Source organism: Hirundo rustica, unplaced genomic scaffold (assembly GCF_015227805.2).
Source record: "Hirundo rustica isolate bHirRus1 unplaced genomic scaffold, bHirRus1.pri.v3 unplaced_BUSCO_381971at7742, whole genome shotgun sequence".
In the NCBI taxonomy this organism is placed as follows: Eukaryota; Metazoa; Chordata; class Aves; order Passeriformes; family Hirundinidae; genus Hirundo; species Hirundo rustica.
The window spans coordinates 57,920-80,735 of NW_026690733.1; the positions used below are offsets into that span (position 1 = coordinate 57,920).

At 68.9% G+C, this 22,816-nt stretch overlaps 4 protein-coding genes across 4 annotated transcripts; 2 read left to right on the forward strand and 2 right to left on the reverse strand.

Annotated features, from left to right (window-relative positions):
• Positions 1-1,614: 1,614 nt before the first annotated feature.
• TOMM40L (translocase of outer mitochondrial membrane 40 like) lies at positions 1,615-6,439 on the forward strand. The gene is given in 14 exon segments (XM_058419175.1): positions 1,615-1,739; positions 2,240-2,307; positions 2,418-2,478; positions 2,481-2,509; positions 3,610-3,700; positions 3,819-3,871; positions 3,873-3,926; positions 3,928-3,943; positions 4,759-4,881; positions 5,419-5,498; positions 5,612-5,657; positions 5,660-5,713; positions 5,809-5,862; positions 5,865-6,439. Coding segments are annotated over 14 exon segments (900 nt in total). The 5' UTR covers positions 1,615-1,651; the 3' UTR covers positions 5,948-6,439.
• Positions 6,440-6,753: 314 nt separating this feature from the next.
• Positions 6,754-13,636, reverse strand: NR1I3 (nuclear receptor subfamily 1 group I member 3). Its single transcript, XM_040054456.2, is given in 13 exon segments — positions 6,754-6,966; positions 8,045-8,156; positions 8,260-8,353; positions 8,356-8,387; positions 9,683-9,758; positions 9,760-9,821; positions 9,933-10,048; positions 10,050-10,142; positions 10,914-11,065; positions 11,067-11,089; positions 11,355-11,485; positions 12,109-12,267; positions 13,512-13,636. Coding segments are annotated over 13 exon segments (1,305 nt in total). The 3' UTR covers positions 6,754-6,836.
• Positions 13,637-14,425: 789 nt separating this feature from the next.
• PCP4L1 (Purkinje cell protein 4 like 1) lies at positions 14,426-15,406 on the forward strand. The gene is made up of 3 exons (XM_040054462.2): positions 14,426-14,480; positions 14,725-14,776; positions 14,893-15,406. The coding sequence occupies exons 1-3, from the start codon at positions 14,472-14,474 to the stop codon at positions 15,357-15,359; spliced, it is 528 nt and encodes a 175-aa protein (XP_039910396.1). The 5' UTR covers positions 14,426-14,471; the 3' UTR covers positions 15,360-15,406.
• Positions 15,407-17,130: 1,724 nt separating this feature from the next.
• Positions 17,131-21,345, reverse strand: MPZ (myelin protein zero). Its single transcript, XM_040054461.2, is given in 9 exon segments — positions 17,131-18,038; positions 18,131-18,191; positions 18,294-18,367; positions 18,369-18,430; positions 19,306-19,362; positions 19,365-19,518; positions 20,121-20,135; positions 20,138-20,289; positions 21,288-21,345. Coding segments are annotated over 9 exon segments (912 nt in total). The 3' UTR covers positions 17,131-17,759.
• Between the last annotated feature and the right edge of the window lie 1,471 nt (positions 21,346-22,816).

Sequence of the window (22,816 nt, forward strand, 5' to 3'; positions counted from 1 at the left end):
GCCGGGCCCGCGCCGCGCCGGGGCGGGCGGGTGGCGAGCAGCAGCAGCAGCGTGGCCAGCAGGGTGACCCTCATGGCTGGGGGACACCGGGGGGGGGACGGGACAGCGGCCTGAGACCCGCGCCGAGGGTGGGTGGCACTGCCGGCCCCATGGAAAATTCCGGCCCCATGGAAAAATTCCAGCCCCATGGAAACGTCCGGCCATCCCAGCCAGCCCCATAGCCCAATCCCAGCCCCACATCCCTGGCCCAGTGTCCCCCACCCAGCCCCATGCCCTGCTCCCAGCCCAAAAGTGACCCAGCCCCACACCCCCTCCCATCCCAGCCCCATACCCCAATCCCAGCCCACATCCCTGGCCCAGTGTTCCCACCCAGCCCCATGCTCTGGTCCCAGCCCAAAAGTGACCCCAGCCCCACACCCCCTCCCATCCCAGCCCCATACCCCAATCCCTGCCTCACATCCCTGCCCCACACCCCAATCCTTGCCCCACACCCCATCCCTGCCTCACATCCCAGTCCCACACCCCAATCCTGCCTCACATCCCAGTCCCACACCTCAATCCCTGCCCCACACCCCAATCCCCCCACCCCACACCCCAATCCCTACCCCACACCCCAATCCTTACCCCACACCCCAATCCCTGCCCCACACCCCAATCCCCGTCCCCAGTCCCCGTCCCCGCTCACCTGCGCAGGTTGATTTGGGGTCCCCCCTCCCCCGGCCCCGTTTTTATCCCCCCCGCAGCCCCCGCCCCCCTTTCCCGGGCAAACACGGCGGGGCCGAGGGGCAGCGCGGGGGGGCCGCGTGTCCCCCCTCCCCTGCCCGGGGCTGTCCCCGTGTCCCCAAGGGCCGCGAGGGGCCGATGGCCGCGGGGTTGGCGCCGGGGGCCCCGCGGGGCGAAGGTTGTCACCCGCCGTGTCACCGACCCTCGGACCCCCGGCGGGGGGGGGGGGGGGGGGGGGACAGTGGGGACACCCCGGGCCGGGGACACGCGGGCAAAGGGCAGCGGTGGCGCTGGCGACGAAAGGTCGGAGTCCCCCGGTCACCGGTGGGGATGGGGGACGTGAGGGACGGTGCGGGGGGACAAAGAGCGGGCTGAGGAGATGGGGACATGGCGGGGGACACAGGGTGGGGACACGGCGGGAGGGGACAGGGATGTGGGGAGGGGACATGGGGTGTGGGATTCCAGAGATGCGGGGACACGAGGGGGGTGTTGGCACAGAGCCAGCGCTCCAGGCAGGGAGAGGGGGACACCACGACGACACGCGACACGCGGGGTGGGGACACCGGGCGGGGGGTGCGGGAGGGGAGGTGGCACGGGAGGGAACGAGGGGGAGAGGGAGTCCAGGGATGCGGGCAGGGCACACGGGGGGGACATGGAGGCCACAGGACAGGCGGGGATTTGGGGACACTCGCGTGATTTGGGGACACGCGCGGGGACAGCGGGGGGTGGCGCGGAACGCGCCCGCCACGGAACGTCTCCGCTCGTGTCCGGCGGGTCCGGAGGGGTCGCGTTCCGGCGCTGCCCCTCCCTCCCCGCTCAGCCAATGGGAGGCGCGCGTTGCCCGCGGCCAAGATGGCGGCGGCGCCCCCCTGAAGGCGCTCCGGGCGGCGCCGCCCGCGATGGCGGCGGGCGCGGGCCCGTAGCGGCCATGGGGAACGCCGGGGGCCGCGCCCCGCGCCGGGCACAGCCCCGCGGGAACCCCGGCAGCTTCGATGAGCTGCACCGCCTCTGCAAAGGTGGGAGCGCGGGGCTCAGGGAGGACAGGGGGCTGAGGGGACAGACGGGGGACAGCGGGACTGGAGGGACGGGGGCGCTGAGGGGACAGAGGGGGTAACAGCCGGGTCCCCTGAGGGGCTGGCCCCAGGGTGCCAGTGCTGTCCCCAAAAAGGGGTCGTGGGTGTCACGGGGAGTGGTGACAGCAGTGTACCCGGGTTGGGGGGTGACAGTCCCGTCCCAGGGGGGGTGACAGCTGTGTCTGAGGGTCTCTGGGTATCCCAGGCGGGTGACAGCCGCGTCCCCAGGGTGGTGACAGCCGTGTCTGGGGGGTGACAGCCGCGTCCCCAGGGTGGTGACAGCCGTGTCTGGGGGAGACAGCCGTGTCAGGGGGTCTCTGGATGTCCCTGGGGGGGTGACAGCCCTGTCCCCAGGTGGGTGACAGCCGTGCCTGGGGGGGTGACAGCCATGTCTGGGGGGTGACAGCCATGTCCCCAGGCGGGTGACAGCCGTGTCCCCCCAGAGGTGTTCCCGCCGCAGATGGAAGGGGTGAAGCTGATCATCACCAAGACCCTGAGCAGCCACTTCCAGGTCGGTGAGGGCACACCTGGGCACACCTGGGCACACCTGGGCACACCTGGGGAAGGGGGTTGTCCCCCCATCCCCCCCGCGCTGTCCCCTGACCCCCCGTGTCCCCGCAGGTGACACACACGGTGCACATGAGCACCCTGGGCCCCTCCGGCTATCGCTTCAACGCCACCTTCGTGGGGACGCCAGCTGGGGCCCCGCCGAGGTGACACCGCGCGTGACAGACCTTGTCAACCCGTTCTGGGACCTCGCGGGGACACTGTGGTCGTCCGTGACCCCGGGTGGCCCGGGGGTGGTCGGTGGCATTGGGGTCGTTGGTGGCCTTAGGGACATTGGTGGCCCTGGGGTGGTGGGTGGTCCCAGGTGGCCCTGGGGACTTGGGTGGCCTTGGGGTTGTTGGTGGCCTCAGGGTGATGGGTGATTCCAGGTGACCTCGGGGTCATTGGTGGCCTCAGGTCAGTGGTGGCTTGGGGTCACTGGTGGCTTTAGGGACATGGATGACCCCAGGGTGGTCAGTGGCCTTGGGGTCATTGTTGGCCTTGGGGTGGTGGGTGGTCCAAGGTGACCCTGGGGTCATCGATGGCCTTGGGGTCATTGGCGGTGCCAGGGTGGTCAGTGACCTTGGGGTCAGCAGTGGCCTTGGGGTCATTGGTGGCCCTGGGGTGGTGGGTGGTCCAAGGTGACCCTGGGGTCATCGGTGGCCTTGGGGTCATTGGCGGTGCCAGGGTGATCAGTGGCCTTGGGGTCAGTGGTGACCTTGGGGTCATTGTTGGCCATAGGGTCGTTGTTTACCATGGGGTCATTGGCGGTGCCAGGGTCATCAGTGACCTTGGGGTCAGCAGTGGCCTTGGGGTCATTGTTGGCCCTGGGGTCAGTGGTGATCTTGGGGTCATGGTGGCCTTGGGTTTCATTGGGGACCATGGGGTCATTGGTGGTCATGGGGTCATTGGTGGCCAGGGGTCACCGCTGGCCCAGGGGTCACCGCTGGCCCGGTGGTCACCGCTGGCCCTGGAGTCATTGGTGGCCATGGGGTCATGGGTGGCCCTGGGGTCATTGGTGACCATGGGGTCACCACTGGCCATGGGATCATTGGTGGCCCTGGGGTCATTGGTGGCCCCGGGGTCATTGCTGGCCCAGGGGTCACCGCTGGCCCGGTGGTCACTGCTGGCCCTGGAGTCATTGGTGACCATGGGGTCACTGCTGGCCCCGCGGTCACCGCTGTCCTCCCGGTGTCCCCACGGCCGCGGGGCCGGGCTGGGCGTGCGGGGCCGTCGCCGTCACGGTCCCCACGCCGGCCGTCCCCAGGTGTTCCCCACGCTGCTCGGGGACGTGGACAGCGCCGGCAGCCTCAACGCGCAGGCCCTGCACCTGCTGGGCGAGCGCCTCCGCGCCAAGGCGCCGTCTCCAGGTGAGGCGGGGGCCGCGTGTGCCCCGGTGCCACCGCCGTGCCCGGTGCCACCGCTGTCCCCGGTGCCGCCGCCGTGCCCCGGTTGCCACCCCCGTGTCCCCCCGTCCCGCTCCGCAGACGCACCAGGACAAGTTTGTGACGTGGCAGTTCGACGGCGAGTAACCGCCGCGGCGACGACTGCACGGCCACGCTCACGCTGGGCAACCCCGACCTGGACTGCTGGCGGCTCCGGTGAGCCCACGGGGACCTCGGGGACATGGCTGTGACCGCGGGGACCCACGGGGACCACAGGGACCCGCAGGGACCAGATCGGGGACCCACAGGGACCCACGGGGACCACAGTGACCCATGGGGACCACAGGGACCCACGGGGGCCACAGGGACCACAGTGACCCATGGGGACCACAGTGACCCACGGGGACCACAGTGACACGGCTGTGACCGCGGGGACCCACGGGGACCACAGGGACCCACGGGGACCACGGGGACACCGCTGTGACCGTGGGGATCCACGGGGACACTGCTGTGACCACAGTGACCCATGGGGACCCTCGGGGATACAACTGTCCCCATGGTGACCACAGGGACCACAGTGACCCACGGGGACCTCAGGGACACGGCTGTCCCCATAGTGATGGTGGTGGCCCTGGTGGCCCCACGGTGACTCCGCTGACCCCACGCTGTCCCCGCAGTGATCGTGGTGGCCCCCGTGGCCCCATGGTGACACTGCAGTGATCATGGTGGCCCGGTGTCCCCACGGTGTGACCCCGCTGACCCCACGCTGTCCCCGCAGTGATCGTGGTGGCCCCATGGTGACACTGCAGCGATCATGGTGGCCCTGGTGGCCCCACTGACCTCACGCTTGATGTCCCCGCAGTGATCGTGGTTGGCCCCGGTGGCCCCACGGTGACCCCGCTGACCCCACGCTGTCCCTGCAGTGATCGTGGTGGCCCCGGTGGCCCCACGGTGACCCGCTGACCCCACGCTGTCCCCGCAGTGATCGTGGTGGCCCTGGTGGCCCCACTGACCCCACACTGTCCCCGCAGTGATCGTGGTGGCCCATTTCCTGCAGAGCGTCACGGCGCGCCTGGTGCTGGGCGGGGAGCTGGTGTACCACCGGCGCCCCGGCGAGGAGGGGGCCATCCTCACGCTGGCCGGCAAATACTCGGGTAGGGACACCCTGGGGACACCCTGGGACACCCTGGGGACATCTGGGACACCCTGGGGACACGGCCTGAGGACACCCAGGGACACCCTGGGACATGGCCTGAGGACTCCCTGGGGACACCCTGGGGACACGGCCTGGGGACACCCGGGACACCCTGGGACACCCCTGGGACACCCCAGGGACACGGCCTGGGGACACGGCCTGGGGACACGGCCTGGGGACACCTCGGGGACACCCTGGGGACACTCTGGGACACGGCCTGAGGACTCCCTGGGGACATCCTGGGGACACCCCGGGGACAACGGCCTGGAGACACCCCGGGACACCCTGGGGGACACCGTGGGACACGGCCTGGGGATACCCCGGGGATACCCGGGGACACCCCAAGGACACCCCAGAAACACCCTTGGGACACCCCGGGGACGTGGTCTGGGGACACCCTGAGGACACCCTGGGGGACACCCAAAGGACACCCCAAGGACATCCCGGGGACACCCCAGGGACACCCTGGGGACACAGCTGCTGCCCTCTGTTGCAGCCCCGAACTGGGTGAGCACGCTCAACCTGGGCTACGGCGGGGCCCACGCCAGCTACTACCACCGGGCAACGAGCAGGTGGGTGCGTGTCCCCACCCCCTTGTCCCCACCCCGGGTGGTCCCCACCCCGTTGTCCCCACCCCGGTGTCCCCACGCCCCCCCCGTGACCGCGGTGCGTCCCCTCCCCTCGGCCAGGTGCAGGTGGGCGTGGAGCTGGAGGCCAACACGCGGCTGCAGGAGACCACTTTGCCTTTGGCTACCAGCTCAACCTGCCGCGAGCCAACGTGGTCTTCCGAGGTGGGCCGGGGCTCCCCCCGGGCTCGTGTCACCGGCTGTCACCTCCCTGCGGCGCTCAGCTGTCCCCCCCCGCTGTCCCCCCCCCCCACATCCAGGGCTCCTGGACAGCAACTGGAGCGTGGGGGGGGTCCTGGAGAAGAAGTTGCCCCCCTGCCCGTCACGCTGGCCCTGGGGGCTTTCCTCAACCACTGGAGGAACCGCTTCCACTGCGGCTTCAGCGTCACCGTGGGCTGAGGGACGGCGGGGGACAGCGAGGGACGGCGGGGGACAACGGGGACAGCCGGGCACCGTCCTGCTCAGGGAGCCATCGGGCCGTGCAGGTGCCACAGGGACCCGTGGGGACAGCGGGGACGCGGCGGGCTGGGGAACAGCGAGTGGCAGCGCCGCGGGTTGTCCCCGGTGCCACCCATCCGGTTGTTGGTGGGCGCGAGTGTCCCCGGGTGCCACCCTCCGGCGTTGGTGGGCCTGGGTGTCCCCGGTGCCACCCCTCTGGCGTTGGTGGGCCCGGGTGTCCCCAGTGCCGCCCCTCCGGTGTTGGTGGGCGCGAGTGTCCCCGGTGCCACCCCTCCGGCGTTGGTGGGCCCTGGGTGTCCCCGTTGTCCCCGGTGCACCCCTCCGGCGTTGGTGGGCCCGGGTGTCCCCGGTGCCCCCCCTCCGGCGTCGGTGGGAGCGGGTGTCCCGGTTGCCACCCCTCCGGTGTTGGTGGGCGGGGGTGTCCCCATTGTCCCCGGTTGCCACCCTCCGGCTTCGGTGGGCCTGGGTGTCCCTGTTGTCCCCGGTGCGCCCCCCGGCGTTGGTGGGCCCGGGTGTCCCCAGTGCCACCCCTCCAGCGTTGGTGGGCCTGGGTGTCCCCGGTGCCACCCCTCCGGCGTTGGTGGGGCCTGGTTGTCCCCGGTGCCACCCCTCCGTTGTTGGTGGGCCTGGGTGTCCCCGGTGCCACCCCCTCATGCGTGTGACTGCTGCCTGGTGGCCGGGCGTCCCCGTTGTCCCCACGGCCGCGGCGCCCGTGCCTCAGTTTCCCCGCGGCGCCACGCTCGGATGAATAAAGGAGCTTTACTCTGCGCCCTGTGCGGGCCCGCGGGTGGCATTGGGGGACCCGGGGAGGTGACAGCGGCGCCCGGGCTCAGCTGATGATCTCGGAGAGCAGCGGCGTCATGGCGGACAGGTCGTGGATGTGCAGGATCTGCCGCGTGTTCTCCGCCTTCAGCGTCTGCAGCTCGGTCAGCAGCAGCAGCAGCTTGGCGTACAGGAACCTGCGGGGCCGGGGGCGGGGCGGGGGGACACGGCCGGCTGGGCGCGGGGACCGCCCCGGGGACGGCCAGCGCCCTGCGTCACCGGGCCGTGCCTCACCTGGCCGTGCCACACCTGGCTGTGCCTCACCTGGCAGTGCCACACCGGGCAGTGCCTCACCTGGCTGCTGTGCCTCACCGGCAGTGCCTCACCGGGCAGTGCCTCACCTGGCTGTGCCTCACCGGGCAGTGCCTCACCTGGCTGTGCCTCACCGGGCAGTGCCACACCAGGCAGTGCCTCACCTGGGCGTGCCACACCTGCCCGCACTCACCTGCCCACGGCCGGCTGGGCGCGGGGACCGCCCGGGGACGGCCAGCGCCCTGCGTCACCTGGCTTGTGCCTCACCTGGCCGTGCCACACCGGGCAGTGCCTCACCTGCCCGTGCCTCACCTGGCCGTGCCACACCTGGCAGTGCCACACCTGGCTGGGCCTCAACCTGGCTGTGCCACACGGGCAGTGCCTCACCGGGCAGTGCCTCACCTGGCCGTGCCACACCGGGCAGTGCCTCACCTGGCTGTGCCACACACCTGGCCGTGCCACACCGGGCAGTGCCACACCGGGCAGTGCCACACCGGGCAGTGCCTCACCTGGCTGTGCCACACCTGCCCGTGCCTCACCGGGCAGTGCCTCACCTGGCCGTGCCTCACTGGGCAGTGCCTCACCTGGCTGTGCCACACCTGCCGCGCGCCTCACCTGCCCGCGCCTCACCTGCCCGCGCCTCACCTGCCCGCACCTCACCTGCCCGCGCCTCACCTGCCCATACCTCACCTGCCCTCGCCTCACCTGCCCGCGCCTCACCTGCCCGTACCTCACCTGCCCGTGCCTCACCTGCCCGCGCCTCACCTGCCCGTACCTCACCTGCCCGTGCCTCACCTGCCCGTGCCTACCTGCCCACACCTCACCGGGCAGTGCCTCACCTGCCCTCGCCTCACCTGCCCGCGCCCACCTGCCCGTACCTCACCTGCCCGTGCCTCACCTGCCCCCGCGCCTCACCTGCCCACACCTCACCTGCCCTCGCCTCACCTGCCCCGCACACCTCACCTGCCCTCGCCGCGGGCATCGTGCTGGTGCTCGATGTAGCTCTGCAGGGTCAGCGCCACCTCCTCCTGCGAACTGGTCGATGACCTCGCGCTGGGCGATGCCCGCTGTGGGTCTGGGGGGGACGCGCACGCCGGGGGTCAGCGGTGGGGCTCTGGGACAGCGGGGTGTCCCCCGAGTGTCCCCCGAGTGTCCCCCGAACCCCGGGCGGGGCTCACCCGGCGAGAAGAGCAGCATGGCCTGCAGCAGCGCGTACTCGGCCTCGTGCAGCCGCAGCCGCCGCAGGCTCTGGTGGAACTTGAGCAGCGGCTCCGGTCCAGGTAGATCTGCTGGAAGCCGGCTGCGGGAGAGGGGGGGATCGCCCCCGGAACGCCGCGGTTATCGCCCCGAGAGATCCGCCTCCGGGCTCGGTCCCCAGCCCTGGAGCGCCGCCGCCAGGGATTCCTGCCGGCGTGGCCGCTTCCGAGGCGTTTTCCCTTTTCCGGGAGGAATTTCCCCCGGATTTCCCACCCTGGCGCAGCCGGAGGCTCTGTCCCCGTGTCCTGTCCCCGCGCCCTGGGGCCAGATCCCAAACCCCTCCCCGGATCCCCCTTTTCTCCGGGATCAGCTCCCTCAGGATTCTCCTTCCCTTCCCTAGGGTCAGATCCCAAATCCCTCCCCGATCCCCCTTTTCTTCCGGGATCAGCTCCCTCAGGATTCTCCCTTCCTGGGGCCAGATCCCAAAACCCCTCCCCGGATCCCCCTTTCTCCGGGATCAGCTCCCTCAGGATTCTCCCTTCCCTAGGGTCAGATCCCCAAATCCCTCCCTGGATCCTCCTTTTCTCCGGGATCAGCTCCTCAGGATTCTCCCTTCTCTTCCCTGGGGTCAGATCCCAAATCCCTCCCCGGATCCTCCTTTTCTCCGGGATCAGCTCCCTCAGGATTCTCCCTTCCCTGGGGTCAGATCCCAAATCCCTCCCCGGATCCCCTTTTTTTTCTCCGGGATCAGCTCCCTCAGGATTCTCCTTTCCCTTCCCTGGGGTCAGATCCCAAATCCCTCCCCAGATCCCCCTTTTCTCCGGGATCAGCTCCCTCAGGATTCTCCTTTCCATTCCCTGGGGTCAGATCCCAAATCCCTCCCCGGATCCTCCTTTTCTCCGGGATCAGCTCCCTCAGGATTCTCCTTTCCCTTCCCTGGGGTCAGATCCCAAATCCCTCCCCGGATCCCCCTTTTCTCCGGGATCAGCTCCCTCAGGATTCCCCTTTCCCTCCCCCGGCCACTCTCCGGCCGCTCCAAACCGAGTGACCAGAGCTGGACGCTGCCCTCGAGCCGTGGCCTCACCGGGGGACAGTCCCTGCCCCTCTCCTGTGGCCGCGCTGTCCCCAAGCCAGCCCAGGTGGCACACCTGGGCACACCTGGGCACACCTGGGCACGCCACCCCGCTGTCCCTGGGCTCCATTTGTGTCCGGCCGCCCTGTCCCCACCCCGGGGTGCCGTGTTGACACCGCAGCGCCCCGCCCTTTCTCCTGCCACCCTCCTGCCCCTGCGCTGTCCCCGCGGGTCCCTCCTGCCGGGAGCGCTCCCGCCCCACAGCCGCCGTCCCGAAGTGTCCCCAGGGTGTCCCCGAAGTGTCCCCAAGTTGTCCCCGCCGTACCCAGGGCCCCCGTCGCGGATGGTGTAGCAGCGCTGGCCGCACTCCCCAGGCCTTGGTGTCGGCGTGAAGACGGTGTTGAAGCGGGATCTGGCAGATGCCCAGCGTGGCCCCTTTCAGCAGCGAGATCTGCGCGTCCACGCGGCAGGCTCCTGGCGGCGGGGGACGCGACACGGCGACACGGCGACAGCGACACGCGCGACAGCGACAGCGTCAGCGGGTGGCACCGCGCGCCGCCCGGCCGCCTCCCCGCCCCGCGCACCTGAAGACCGGGATCTCCTTGGCGAATTTGATCACCTGCTGGATCATGAACGTGCTCAGGTCGGCGAACTGCGGCAGCAGCGACAGCGCGTCCGGCAGCGCCTCCTCGCGGCGGCGACAGCGACGGCGACAGCGACAGCTCGGCGGTGCCAGCCGCGCCCGGCGGGCTGGGCACGAACAGGCGCACGGCGGGCTGCGGACAGCGGGCGCTCAGCGCCGGGGACACGCGGGGACACGCGGGGTGGCCGTGGGGACAGTCTGGGTACGCGTGGGGACAGCCGGGACATCTTTGGGGACGGTCAGGACATCTTTGGGGATGGTCTGGGTACACGTGGGGACAGCCAGGACATCTTTGGGGACGGTCAGGACATCGTGGGGACAATGGGGACATCATGGGGGACAGTCAGGACATCTTGGGGATGGCCAGGACATCGTGGGACGGTCTGGGTACACGTGGGGACAGCCCAGGCACATCTTTGGGGACGGTCTGGACATCTTTGGGGACGGTCTGGGTACGCGTGGGGACAGGCGGGGACATCTTTGGGGACGGTCAGGACATCGTGGGGACAATGGGGACATCATGGGGACAGTCAGGACATCTTGGGGATGGCCAGGACATCTTTGGGGACAGTCAGGACATCGGGGGAACAGTTTGGGTTCCAGTGGGGACAATGGAGACATCGTGGGGACAGTCTGGACATCTTTGGGGACAGTCTGAGTACCCCGTGGGGACAATGGGGACATCGTGGGGACAGTCTGGACATCTTCGGGGACAGTTGAAGCATCTTTGGGGACACTCAGGGCACGCATAGGAACAGTTGTGTCACCGTGGGGGGGCGGCTGGGTCACTCCCGGGGACACTCGGGGCACCCGCGGGGCCATCTGGGTCACCTTTGGGGACAGCCAGGCCACCCACGGGCACGGCAGGGTCACCCTCAGGGACAGGGGTGTCCCCAGCTCACCCCAGCAGTGCGTGAAACTGGGAGAAGCTGGAGTCGAAGGTGCGCCGGTGCGCGGCGATGAGGAGCGCGATGAGCTCCTGCTGCTCGGCCGTCAGTCCCCGCTGTCCCCCGGGCTGTCCCCGCTGTCCCCCGGGCTGTCCCCGCTGTCCCCGCAGCTCCCTCCGCCGCCCGCAGCGCCTCCTCCGACATGATCACTGCCACCCCCGGCGCCGCTGTCACCGCTGGCACCGCTGGCACCGGCGACAGCGGCCGACACCGTGCGCGTCCCGCTGTCCCCTCTCCGCCCCACTCCCTGCTGCCACCTCCGTGCCCTGTCCCCTCCCCTTCCACCCCACCCAGGCCGCTTCTCTTCTGTCCCTTGTCCCCCCTCCAGGTCCCCTTTGTCCCACCCAGGCGCCGTCCCCGCTGTCCCCGTGCCGTGTCCCCCCTCATCCCCAGGTGTCCCCCGTGTCAACTCACTGTCCCTCCTCATGCCCACGTCCAGGCACTTCTGCAGGCGACAGGCCTGGCACTGTCGCCGCTTGGCCTTGGTGACAGGGCAGCGCCGCGCCAGGGGACACGTGAAGCGCACGCCTTTGATGACGGAGCGCCTGCGGGGACACGGCCACTGTCACCGCCTGTCCCCTCTCGTGGCACCGCGTCCCCGGCCGTGGGAGCGGCCTGTGCCACCCCCGCGGGTCCCCGTCCCTCCTGTCCCGTCCTGGCACCGCGTCCCGCATTGTCCCCTCATCCTGTCCCCTTGTCCCGTCCCTGTCTCATCCTGCCCTGTCCCCTTGTCTCTTGTCCCAACCCATCCCACCCTGTCCCCGTCTATCCCCGCGGGTGTCCCCGCATTGCCCCGCATTGTCCCCGCAGTGTCTCCACGGTGTGTCCCCGCATTGTCCCCGGCTGTCCCCGCGGTGTCCCTGCAGTGTCCCCACACCGTCTGTCCCCGCGGTGTCTCCGGCTGTCCCCACGCTGTCCCCGCATTGCCCCCCGGCTGTCCCCACGCTGTCCCCGCAGTGTCCCCGGCTGTCCCCACGCTGTCCCCTCGCTGTCCCCGCATTGTCCCCCCATTGCCCCCGGCTGTCCCCCCATTGCCCCCGGCTGTCCCCGCATTGCCCCCGGCTGTCCCGCAGTTGTCCCCGGCTGTCCCCGAGCTGTCCCCGCAGTGTCCCCGGCTGTCCCCGCATTGTCCCCGCATTGTCCCCGTCTGTCCCCGCTGTCCCCGCACCTGAAGAAGCCCTTGCAGCCCTCGCAGCTCATGACGTGGAAGTGGTACCCGCTGGCCTGTCCCACACACGGCGCACACTTTGTCCCGTCGGGCTCCGCGTCCCACGCGGGGGGTCCCGGGGGCTGCGCTCGGTGCCCGGGGGGCTCGGCAGGGACACGGCTGGGGACACGGGACAGCGGGGGGGTGACACACGGCCGCCACCCGCTCCTCCCATCCCCTCGAGGCCGCCGTGTCCCCTGCCTGTCACCCACGCGCACCGCCCGCCGCCACGGTACCGTCACCCGTGTGTCCCGCGCGTCCCCGCTGCTCCCTGTGTGTCCCCGAGTGTCCCCGAGTGTCCCCTGCATCCCCGAGTGTCCCCTCCTGTTCCTGGGTATCCCCACTGGTCCATGTGTGTCCCCTCCGGTCCCTGGGTGTCCCCTCCTGTCCCCGAGTGTCCCCTCCGGTCCCTGGGTGTCCCCTCTGGTCCCTGGGTGTCCCCTCCTGTCCCCGAGTGTCCCCTCTGGTCCCTGTGTGTCCCCTCCTGTCCCTGGGTGTCCCCTCCGGTCCCCGGGTGTCCCCTCCTTCCCTGGGTGTCTCCTCCGGTCCCTGAGTGTCCCCTCCAGTCCCTGGGTGTCCCCTCCTGTCCCCTCCGGTCCCCTCCTGTCCCCGAGTGTCCCCTCCTCTCCTTGTGTGTCCCCTCCTGTCCCTGGGTGTCCCCGCTGGTCCCTGTGTGTCCCCCTGCATTCCCCGAGTATCCCCGAGTGTCCCCGAGTGTCCTCACTGGTCCCCGAGTGTCCCCTCCTGTCCCCGAGTGTCCCCGAGTGTCCCCCTCCTCTCCTTGTGTGTCCCCTCCTGTCCCTGGGTGTCCCCGCTGGTCCGTGTGTGTCCCCTCCTGTCCCCTCCCGTCCCCAGGGTCGCTGGCGGTACCTGTGCCCGCGTCCCCTGCTGCGGTCGGTGACGGGGGATCGTCCCCACGCAGCCAGGGGACACCGGGACCCCGAGAGTCCCCTCCGGTGTCCGCGCGTCCCCTCCGGTGTCCGCGTGTCCCCTCCATTCCCGCGTGTCCCCTGCGGTCCCCGCGCGTCCCCGCCGGTGGCGGGAAGGGCCCCGTGGAGTTTGAACCTTGAACTTGAGCGAGGCCGCGACAGGCGGGGACAGCGCGGGGCGGAGGGGACAGGTGACACCTGGGGGGGGGGACGGGGGGGACGGGACACCGGCAGCGCGGGCGGGGACACGCGGGACAAGGTGTGGCAGCTGCGGGGGACAGGGGGACACGGGGCCAGGCGGGGGACGCGCCGTGGTGACAGCCACAATGCGGCACTGCCAGCAGCAGGGCCCGGAGGGGACACGGGGGTGGCCGTCCTGTCACAGCAACGTCCCTGTCCCCGTGCCGGGACCCCCGCCCTGTCCCCAGGTGTCACCCACAGCGGGAGGGTGGCACTTGGGGGGGCTTCACGGTCACCTCGGTGTCCCCACACTCCCCGGGCGCCCCCGTGTCCTCCCGTGTCCCTTCGTGTCCCCTCCATGTCCCCTCGTGTTCCCCCATGTCCCCAATGTCTCCCTGTCCCCCAATGTCCCCCAATGTCCCCAATGTCCCCAGTATCCCCCAATATCCCCCCATGTCTCCCAATGTCCCTCAATGTCCCCAATGTCCCCAGTGTCTCCTGTGTCCCCCAACGTCCCCCCAATGACCTCGATGTCCCCCCGTGTGTCCCCCCAATGTCCCCAGTGTCCCCCATGTCCCCCTGTGTCCCTCGCAATGTCCCCCAATATCTCCCATGTCTCCCAATGTCCCCCAAATGTCCCCATTGTCCCCTCGTCCCCACGTGTCCCCCAAATGTCCCTAGTGCCCCCAATGTCCCCCCATGTCCCCCAATGTCCCCCCTGTCCCCCAATGTCCCCCCATGTCCTCAATGTCCCCAATGTCCCCGGTGTCTCCTGTGTCCCCCAATGTCCCCTCCAATGTCCCCAATGTCCCACAATGTCCCCAATGTCCCCATTGTCGGTCCCCATTGTCCCCCCCATGTCCCCCCCATTGTCCCCCCACCCCCCCAATGTCCCCCCCATGTCCCCATTGTCCCCCCCATGTCCCCCCCAATGTCCCCCCCAATGTCCCCCCCATGTCCCCCCCATGTCCCCCCATGTCCCCCCCAATGTCCCCATTGTCCCCCCCATGTCCCCCCCCATGTCCCCCCCATTGTCCCCCCCATGTCCCCCCCATTGTCCCCCCCGTGTCCGTCGCCCCCGTTGAGGGGCGCATCCCCTCTCTGGCCCCGCCCCCGCTGCCCATTGGCCACGCCCAGCTGTCAATCAAACCCGCGCTATAAAAGCGGCGGCAGCGGTGGTCCCGCACTCCGCGAGCGGCGGCGGCAGCGGGCGGGATGAGCGAGGTGGGGACACTTTGGGGACACCGGGGGGACACTCTGGGGACCCCGGAGCGCCGGTGTCACCTCCCCTTTTTCCCCCGGGCCTCTCCTCGCTTCTCAGCGCAGCCCCCACGAGCTCCACTCTGCCTGGAGCTTGGGGGGACTTGGGAGGACCACGGGGACATTGGGGGGACCACGGGGACATTGGGGGGACCACGGGGACAGCCGAGCCCCTGTGTCACCCCCCGGGGTCCCCTCTCTCTCGCAGCGCAGCCCCCATGACCCCCCCTCGGCGGAGGCCCCCGGTGGGCAGCAGCAAGGTGAGGACCCCCCCCCCGTGTCCCCTGGTGTCCCCTGGTGTCCCCTGGTGTCCCCAGGGTGACTTTGGGGGTGCCAGGCTGTCCCCAAGGCCGTCCCTGTCCCGTGCCCCCTCCAGCCAAGGCCGGTGACCCCAAGAAGGAGGAGGAAGAGGAGGAGGAGGAGGAGATCGACATCGACCTGAGCGCGCCCGAGACGGAGCGCGCGGCGCTCGCCATCCAGGGGAAATTCCGCAAATTCCAGAGGCGCAAGAAGAGTCGGGGCCCTGAGAAGGGGTCCCGGGACCACCCCAAAAACCCTCCTGGGGACCCCCGAGGGGCTGCGGGGGGGACGCAGCCGGGGGGTCCCCGCAGGGGAGGCGGCCTCCCCCCGCAGTGGAGCCCCCGTTTTCCTGGGAATCCCTCATTTTCCTGGGAATCTCCCGTTTCTTGGGACCCCCCGTTTTCTTGGGACCCCCAGGGTTGGGGGGACGGGTCCCGCTGCAGCCCCCACCCCAGGAAATCGGGGGTGCCACTCCCGTGTCAATGTCACTGTCCCCCCCTTCCTCCAGAGAGGCTTTTGGCCCGTGCAAAGAATAAAGTGTGAGGAAGAGGAAGAGGAAGATGCTCTGGGGGTTCGGGGGGGTCGGGAACGGCCGAAGCCCCCCCCAGGGTCTCCCATTTTTCGGGAGGGATTTGAAGGATTCCCAGGGAAATTCCCCGGAATTCTTCACCCGCGGAGGCTCGGGCGCCCCAAAAGTGCTGGAGTGGGGGAAGAATGAAATCAGAGCGAGTTTGGGGGGCTCGCAGGATTTTTTGGGGGGTTCGCAGCCGGATTTCGCGGGGTTTGCAGCCGGATTTTGGGGGGTTCGCAGCCGGATTTTCGGGGGTTTTGCAGATGGATTTTTGGGGGGTTCGCAGCTGGATTTCGGGGTTTTGCAGATGGATTTTCGGGGGTTTTGCAGATGGATTTTTGGGGGGTTTGCAGCCGGATTTTGGGGGGTTCGCTGCTGGATTTTCGGGGGTTTGCAGATGGATTTTGGGGGGTTCGCTGCTGGATTTTCGGGGGTTTTGCAGATGGATTTTCGGGGGTTTGCAGCCGGATTTTGGGGGGTTCGCAGCTGGATTTTCGGGGGTTTGCAGCTGGATTTCGGGGGGTTCGCAGCCGGATTTTCGGGGGTTTGCAGATGGATTTTGGGGGTTCGCAGCCGGATTTCGGGGGTTTGCAGCTGGATTTTGGGGGGTTCGCAGCCGGATTTCGGGGGTTTGCAGATGGATTTCGAGGGGGGTTCGCAGCTGGATTTTGGGGGGTTCGCAGCTGGATTTTGGGGGTTCGCAGCTGGATTTTCGGGGGTTTGCAGATGGATTTCGAGGGGTTTGCAGCCGGGTTTTCAGAGTGTTCGTAGCTGGGTTTGAGGGGGTTTTGTATCCGGATTTTGGGGGGTTCGTAGCCGGGTTTTTGAAGGGGTTCGTATCTGGATTTTTGGGGGTTTCGCAGCCAGGTTTGGGGGATTCACAGAAAGATTTCGAGAGTTTTGCAGCCGGGTTTTTGGGGGGGTTCGCAGCCGGATTTCGGGGGTTTTGCAGTCAGGTTTGGGGGGTTCGCAGTCGGATTTTGGGGGGTTCACAGTCAGGTTTGGGGGGGGTTCGTAGCCGGGTTTTTGGGGGGTTCACAGCCAGGTTTTGGGGATTCGCAGAAAGATTTCGAGAGTTTTGCAGTCGGGTTTTTGGGGGGTTCACAGCCGGGTTTTTGGGAGGTTCACAGCCGGATTTCGGGGCGTTCACAGCCGGGTTTCGGGGAGTTCGTAGCCGGGTTTTGGGGAGTTCGTAGCCGGGTTTTGGGGGGTTCACGGCCAGGTTTTGAGGGCGTTCGGGGGGTTCGCAGGGCCCGGCAATGCCGCGCTCCGGTGCAGAAATAACTCCTCGGAAAGAAAAACATCGCCCGGGGCAGGACCCAGGGGACACGGCGGGGTCGGGCAGCGCAGACTTATTAGGGAAAGGACAAAAATCCGGGGGGGCACCGGGGGGGGCACCGGGGGGGCACCGGGGGGGCACCGGGCCCCGTCTCCGCCATCCCCGCGCCGCTCCGGGCCCCCCGAACCCCCCACCCGGGGCCGGGCTGGGCTCCTGGGTGACAGCCACCCACCCCCGGGGGGGGAACAAGGGCCACCCCCCGCCCACCCGCTGAGCCTCGGCGTTAATTACAGCCGGTTTTAATTAGCGAGGGCGGCCCTGAGGTGGCCGAGGGGGGACTCTGGGGTGCCACCGGTGTCGCCGCCCCCCGAGGGTGACAGCGGTGTCCCCGTGCGATGAGTTCGTGGGTGCTCAGAGACCCCCGGAGCGGGGACAGCGACAGCGACAGGGAGGGGACACGGGGGTCCCGGAGCTGGCAGTTTATTAATGACACGGAGGGGACAGGGACAGGGACAGGGCGTAGAAAAACGCCTCCGGGGCGGGGGGACACGGGCGGCTCCCCCAGCCCGGCCGCAGCCTCGCCCCCTCCTCGGGGCTCCGGCCGGTTTTTTTTGGGGGGGGGTCCCGGGCGTTTAAGGGGCGCGGGGGTTAATGGAGGGGACAAGAGGGGACAAAGGGGACGGGGCGGGGGTCACCCTGCGACGTCATTCGGGCTCGGTCGCGGGGAGAGACGAGAAAACGGCGAGAAAAGGAGCAAAATTTGGGAGGGGGCGGAGAAAAACAACCCAACAAAAACGAACCAAAAAAACCCCCCCCGAGCTCGGGGAGGGGACGCGCGGCGGTGACGGGGACCCCGCAATCCCCGGGAGAGGCGGCGGGGGGGGGACCGACCCCAAATCCGCCGGGTTGGAGTCGGGAAGGAGAAATCCCCTCCGGGGCTGGGCGGGGAGCGACCGAGGAGGGCGCGGGGTGGGAGGGGGGACACCCGGGGTTGTCCCCAGCGCTGTCCCCGAGGCCGGGGGACCCGAGGCGAGGACCACACCCCGCTCCTCGCCGGGTCCCGAGCCGCGTTTTGGGGGGGGTTTGGGGTAAATCAGGAGCCCCCCGAGTTGGGTTTGACGATGCTGAGCAGGGCGCTCTTGAGGCTGCCCCGGCTCGGGGAGCGGGCGGCGGGCGCGGCCCGGGGCTCCCCCCGCAGCTCCATCTCGATGGTCATGATGATTTTGGGGGGCCGGGGCTCCCCCTCGCCCGCCCCCGGGGGTCCCTCCCCGCCCTCTAACCGCTATTTCTTCTCCTTGCGGGGCTCGCCCGCTCCGCCCTTGGCTTTCTTGGAGCCGCGGCCGTGGTCCAGCATGGCGTAGAGCACCGGGGCCTGCGGGGACAGCGGGGCTTCACCTCCCGCCCCGGCGACATCGGGGACCCTGGGGACAGCCCGCCGAGCCCCCCGGCCCCGCGGGCGCTCACCTGCCGGCCGCGCTTGGAGCCCTCCTTGGCCGAGCGCTGCAGCTTCCCCTTCTCCATGGCGCTGCGGGGTTGGACGGGGTCGTGGGTTTTTTTTTTTGGGGGGGGGGGTCTCGGGAGGGTGGAAGCGGCACCGGGGGGGTGTCGGGGAGGGGGCGCGGCTCACCTGAGGCGCCGCTGCAGCCCGGCCTGGCGCCGCTGCCAGCAGTAGCGGGCGGAGTAGCCCAGGGCCACCAGCAACGGCCACCAGCAGCAGGACACCGCCGATGACGGAGCCCAGCACGACGCCGTAGCGGGTGGGCACTGGGGGGACAGCGACATCGTGTCACCTCCCCGGCAGAGAGGGGACAGCGGCATCGTGTCACCGCCCCGGCAGAGAGGGGACAGCGACATCGTGTCACCGCCCCGGCAGAGAGGGGACAGCGGCATCGTGTCACCGCCCCGGCAGAGAGGGGACAGCGGCATCGTGTCACCGCCCCGGCAGAGAGGGGACAGCGACATGGTGTCACCTCCCCGGCAGAGAGGGGACAGTGTCACTGTGTCACCTCCCCGGCAGAGAGGGGACAGCGACATGGTGTCACCGCCCCGGCAGAGAGGGGACAGCGACATCGTGTGTCACCTCCCGGCAGAGAGGGGACAGCGACATCGTGTCACCTCTGGTATAGAGAGGACAGTGGCACTGTGTCACCTCCCCGGCAGAGAGGGGACAGTGGCACTGTGTCACCTCCCGGCAGAGAGGGGACAGCGACATCGTGTCACCGCCCCGGCAGAGAGGGGACAGCGGCATCGTGTCACCTCCCCGGCAGAGAGGGGGACAGCGGCACTGTGTCACCTCCCCGGAGAGAGGGGACAGCGGCATCACCGCCACCAGGAGAAGATCCATGCGGTGCCCGCGGGTGCCACCAGCCCCGTGTCACCACCCCAGCGCTGTCCGTGCGGTGCCCCTCAGTGCCACCAGCCCCGTGGCACCGTCCCCAGCGCTGTCTGTGCTGTGCCCTCGGGTGCCACCAGCCCTGTGTCACCACCCAAGCGCTGCCCGTGCGGTTGCCCCCAGGTGCCACCAGCCCTGTGTCACCGTCCCCAGCGCTGTCTCTGCTGTGACCCTCGGTGCCACCAGCCCCGTGTCACCGCCCCCAGGAGAGGATCCGCGCGGTGGCCCCGGTGCCAGCCGCGCTCACCTCTCTCCAGCACGTAGAGCGTGACCTGCGAGGATTTGCCCACGAGGTCGGGCGGGTCTTGACGTCGCAGGTGAAGGTGCCGTTGTCGCCGGGCTCCAGGCTGTGGATGACGATGGAGCCGTCCCTGCGCCGCGGGTTCCCCGCCCACTCCATGCGCTCCTTGAAGCTCCCCACGTCGTCGATGTAGGGCTGGCCCTTGGCGAAGTGGAAGATCTGCCCGCGGCGACACGGCGACAGCGACGGCGACAGCGACGGCGACAGCGACAGTGACAGTGACAGTGACAGCGACAGCGACAGTGAGGTCACCGCCGCCCTGGGGTGGCCCCCGGCCAGGTGGGGTGGCGGCCGGCCGAGGAGGTGGGCGGTGACACGGGGGACAGGGGACAGGGGACAGGGACAAGGGACAGCCCTGGAGGTGCTGTGATGTCCCCAGGGTGGCACGCGCGGCGGGCTGTGAGGGTGTCACCCGCGGGGAGGGGACTGTCCTGGTGCGGATGGGCACGGGGACAATGTGGGGACACTGTGGGGACACCCCGGTGCCACGGCGGTGTGAGGGACACGGTGTCACCCGCGGGGAGGGGACTGTCCTGGTGCGGATGGAGGGCACTGGGACACTGTGGGGACACCGTGGGGACACCTCAGCGCCACCGCGGTGTGAGGGGACACTGCTGAGGCTGGCGCTGGTACCTGGTGGGCTCTGGGGACATCTCGGGCACACCTCAGTGCCACCGCGGTGGGAGGGGACACTGCCGGGGGCTGGGACCCAAGGGACACCGGGGCTGGGGACACATCGGGGACACCTCGGGGACACTCACGGAGATGCTGTCGCGGGGGTGCCCTCGGCCTGGAAGTGCCAGGTGATGGAAATGTCCTCCGAGATCCACTCGCTGGACCAGAAGCTGCAGGACAGCGTCACCCGCGAGCCCACGGTGCCATAGACCTCGCGCTGCGTGTACACGTGGATCGGCGACACCGGCGACACTGCTGGCGACACGGAGCCCTCAGCACCGCCACCAGCGGCAGCGGCAGCGAGGGGACGCCGCTGTCCCCAGGGGTGGCAGCGAGGGGACAGCGGGGTTGTGGCACCGCCCCAATGTCCCCAGGGGCGGCAGCGAGGGGACAGCGGGGTTGTGGCACTGCCTCAATGTCCCCAGGGGTGGCAGCGAGGGGACAGCGGGGTTGTGGCACTGCCCCAATGTCCCCAAGGGCGGCAGCGAGGGGACAGCGGGGTTGTGGCACTGCCCCAAGGTCCCCAAGGGTGGCTGGGAGGGGACACCGCTGTCCCCAAGGGTGGCTCGGAGGGGACAGTGGCGTTGTGACACTGCCCCAATGTCCCCAAGGGTGGCTGGGAGGGGACAGCGGGGTTGTGGCACCGCTGTCCCCAGGGGTGGCAGCGAGGGGACACGGCTGTCCCCAGGGGTGGCTCGCAGGACAGTGTCCCAGTGCCCGGTGACACGGGCGGGGCTGGCACCCAGCAGCCGCGGGGAGGTGACAGTGATGGGACCCTGTGCGACACCAGCAGGGATGGGCGTGGCAGCCCCCGGTCTGTCCCCAGGGAGGGGACACAGTGCCACAGCTCAGTGACACCAGCAGGGCTGGGTGTGGCAGCCCCCCAAACCTGTCCCCAGGTTGGTGACACCTCCGGGACCCTCCTGACAGCCACTCCCACCTGTCCCCAGGGAGGTGACAGTGACTGAGACCCCCCCTGCCACCCCGCTGTCCCCAAATCAGTGCCACCCCCAAACCCCCGTGTTCCCTCCTCTGTCCCCAACTCGGTGTCACCCCCAAACCCCCCTGCCACCCCTCTGTCCCCAACTCGGTGACACCCCCAAACCCCCCCCTGCCACCCATCTGTCCCCAACTCGGTGTCACCCCCAAACCCCTCGTGTCCCCTCCTCTGTCCCCAACTCGGTGCCACCCCCAAATCCCCGTGTGCCCCCAAGTCCCCAGTTTGGGGACGCGTCCTTTGTCCCCGAGCTCACCCAGCGCCGCCGCCAGCGCGGCCAGCAGCAGGAGGTGGCGGGTGGCCCTCGGGGACATCGCGGCCGTGACACGGACGGGGACAGCGCCGGGGTGCGGGTTTTAGGGCGGCGCGGCCGGAGCTGCACCCCAAAGCTCGGCCAATGGGCGCGGGCCGCGGGGGGGGCTCAAAGGGGACATTTAGGGCCCGGGACAGGGTGGCCTTTGTCCCGCCGCATTCCCGGGAGCCGCGGGGGCGGGCGACAAGGAATGTGACCCGAGGGGACAGCGGGGACACGCGGGGGGACACGCTGCTGGCTCGGGGGGTTTGGGGTTTTTTGGTTTTTTGGGGGGGGGTTCTTTTGGGTTTTTTGGGGTTTTTGTGTCGCCTCTCCTGTCCTGAGCCACCCCTCGGTGTCACTTTAGGGGCGCTGCGGTGTCGCTTTGGGGTTTTGGGGGGGGGTTTTGAGGTTGGGGGGGGTGGTGGTTTTTTTTGGTTTTGGGGGGTTTTTTGGGGATTTTGGGTGATTTGTGTCGCCTCTTCTGTCCTGAGTCACCCCTCGGTGTCACTTTAGGGGCGCTGCGGTGTCGCTTTGGGGTTTTGGGGGGGGGTTTTGAGGTTGGGGGGGTGGTGGTTTTTTTTGTTTTTTGGGGGTTTTTTGGGGATTTTGGGGGATTTTGTGTCGCCTCTCCTGTCCTGAGCCGCCCCTCGGTGTCGCTTTAGGGAGCTGCGGTGTCGCTTTGGGGTTTTTGGGGGGGGATTTGGGGTTTTTGGGGGGTTTTTGTGTCGCCTCTCCTGTCCTGAGCCGCTCCTCGGTGTCACTTTAGGGGCGCTGCGGTGTCGCTTTGGGGTTTTTGGGGGGGATTTGGGTTTTTTTTGAGGGTTTTTTTGGGTTTTGTGTCGCCTCTCCTGTCCTGAGCCGCCCCTCGGTGTCACTTTAGGGGCGCTGCGGTGTCGCTTTGGGGAGCTGGGTTTTTTTGGGGGGGGATTTGGGTTTTTTGGGGGGTTTTTGTGTCGCCTCTCCGGTCCCGAGCCACCCCTCAGTGTCACTTTAGGGGAGCTGCGGTGTCGCTTTGGGGTTTTTGGGGGGGGGATTTGGGGTTTTTTGGGGATTTTGGGTTTTGTGTCGCCTCTCCTGTCCTGAGCCGCTCCTCGGTGTCACTTTAGGGGCGCTGCGGTGTCGCTTTGGGGTTTTTGGGGGGGATTTGGGTTTTTGGGGGGTTTTTGGGGGGTTTGTGTCGCCTCTCCTGTCCTGAGCCGCTCCTCGGTGTCACTTTAGGGGCGCTGCGGTGTCGTTTTGGGGGGATTTGGAGTTTTTTTGGGGGGCGGTTTTTGGGGGGGAAAAGTCCGAGTTGGGAATGAGGCTTTGGGGGGAAAAACCGAAGGGTTCGGGGAAAAGCTGCGGGGTTTGGCGAAGGTGGGATTTGGGGGGGGGGGGGGGAAACGGGATTTTGGGGGAAAAAATCTGGGATTTGGGGGAAAAAAATCTGGTATTTCCAGGGGAAAAACCGGAATAGGGAGGGAACTCAGGATTTAGGGGGAAAATCCGGA

Coding starts and splice junctions, on each gene's coding strand:
- PCP4L1 (XM_040054462.2), top strand. Junction 14,777..14,892: donor CCCCGGTGGGCAGCAGCAAG/GTGAGGACCCCC, acceptor TGCCCCCTCCAG/CCAAGGCCGGTGACCCCAAG.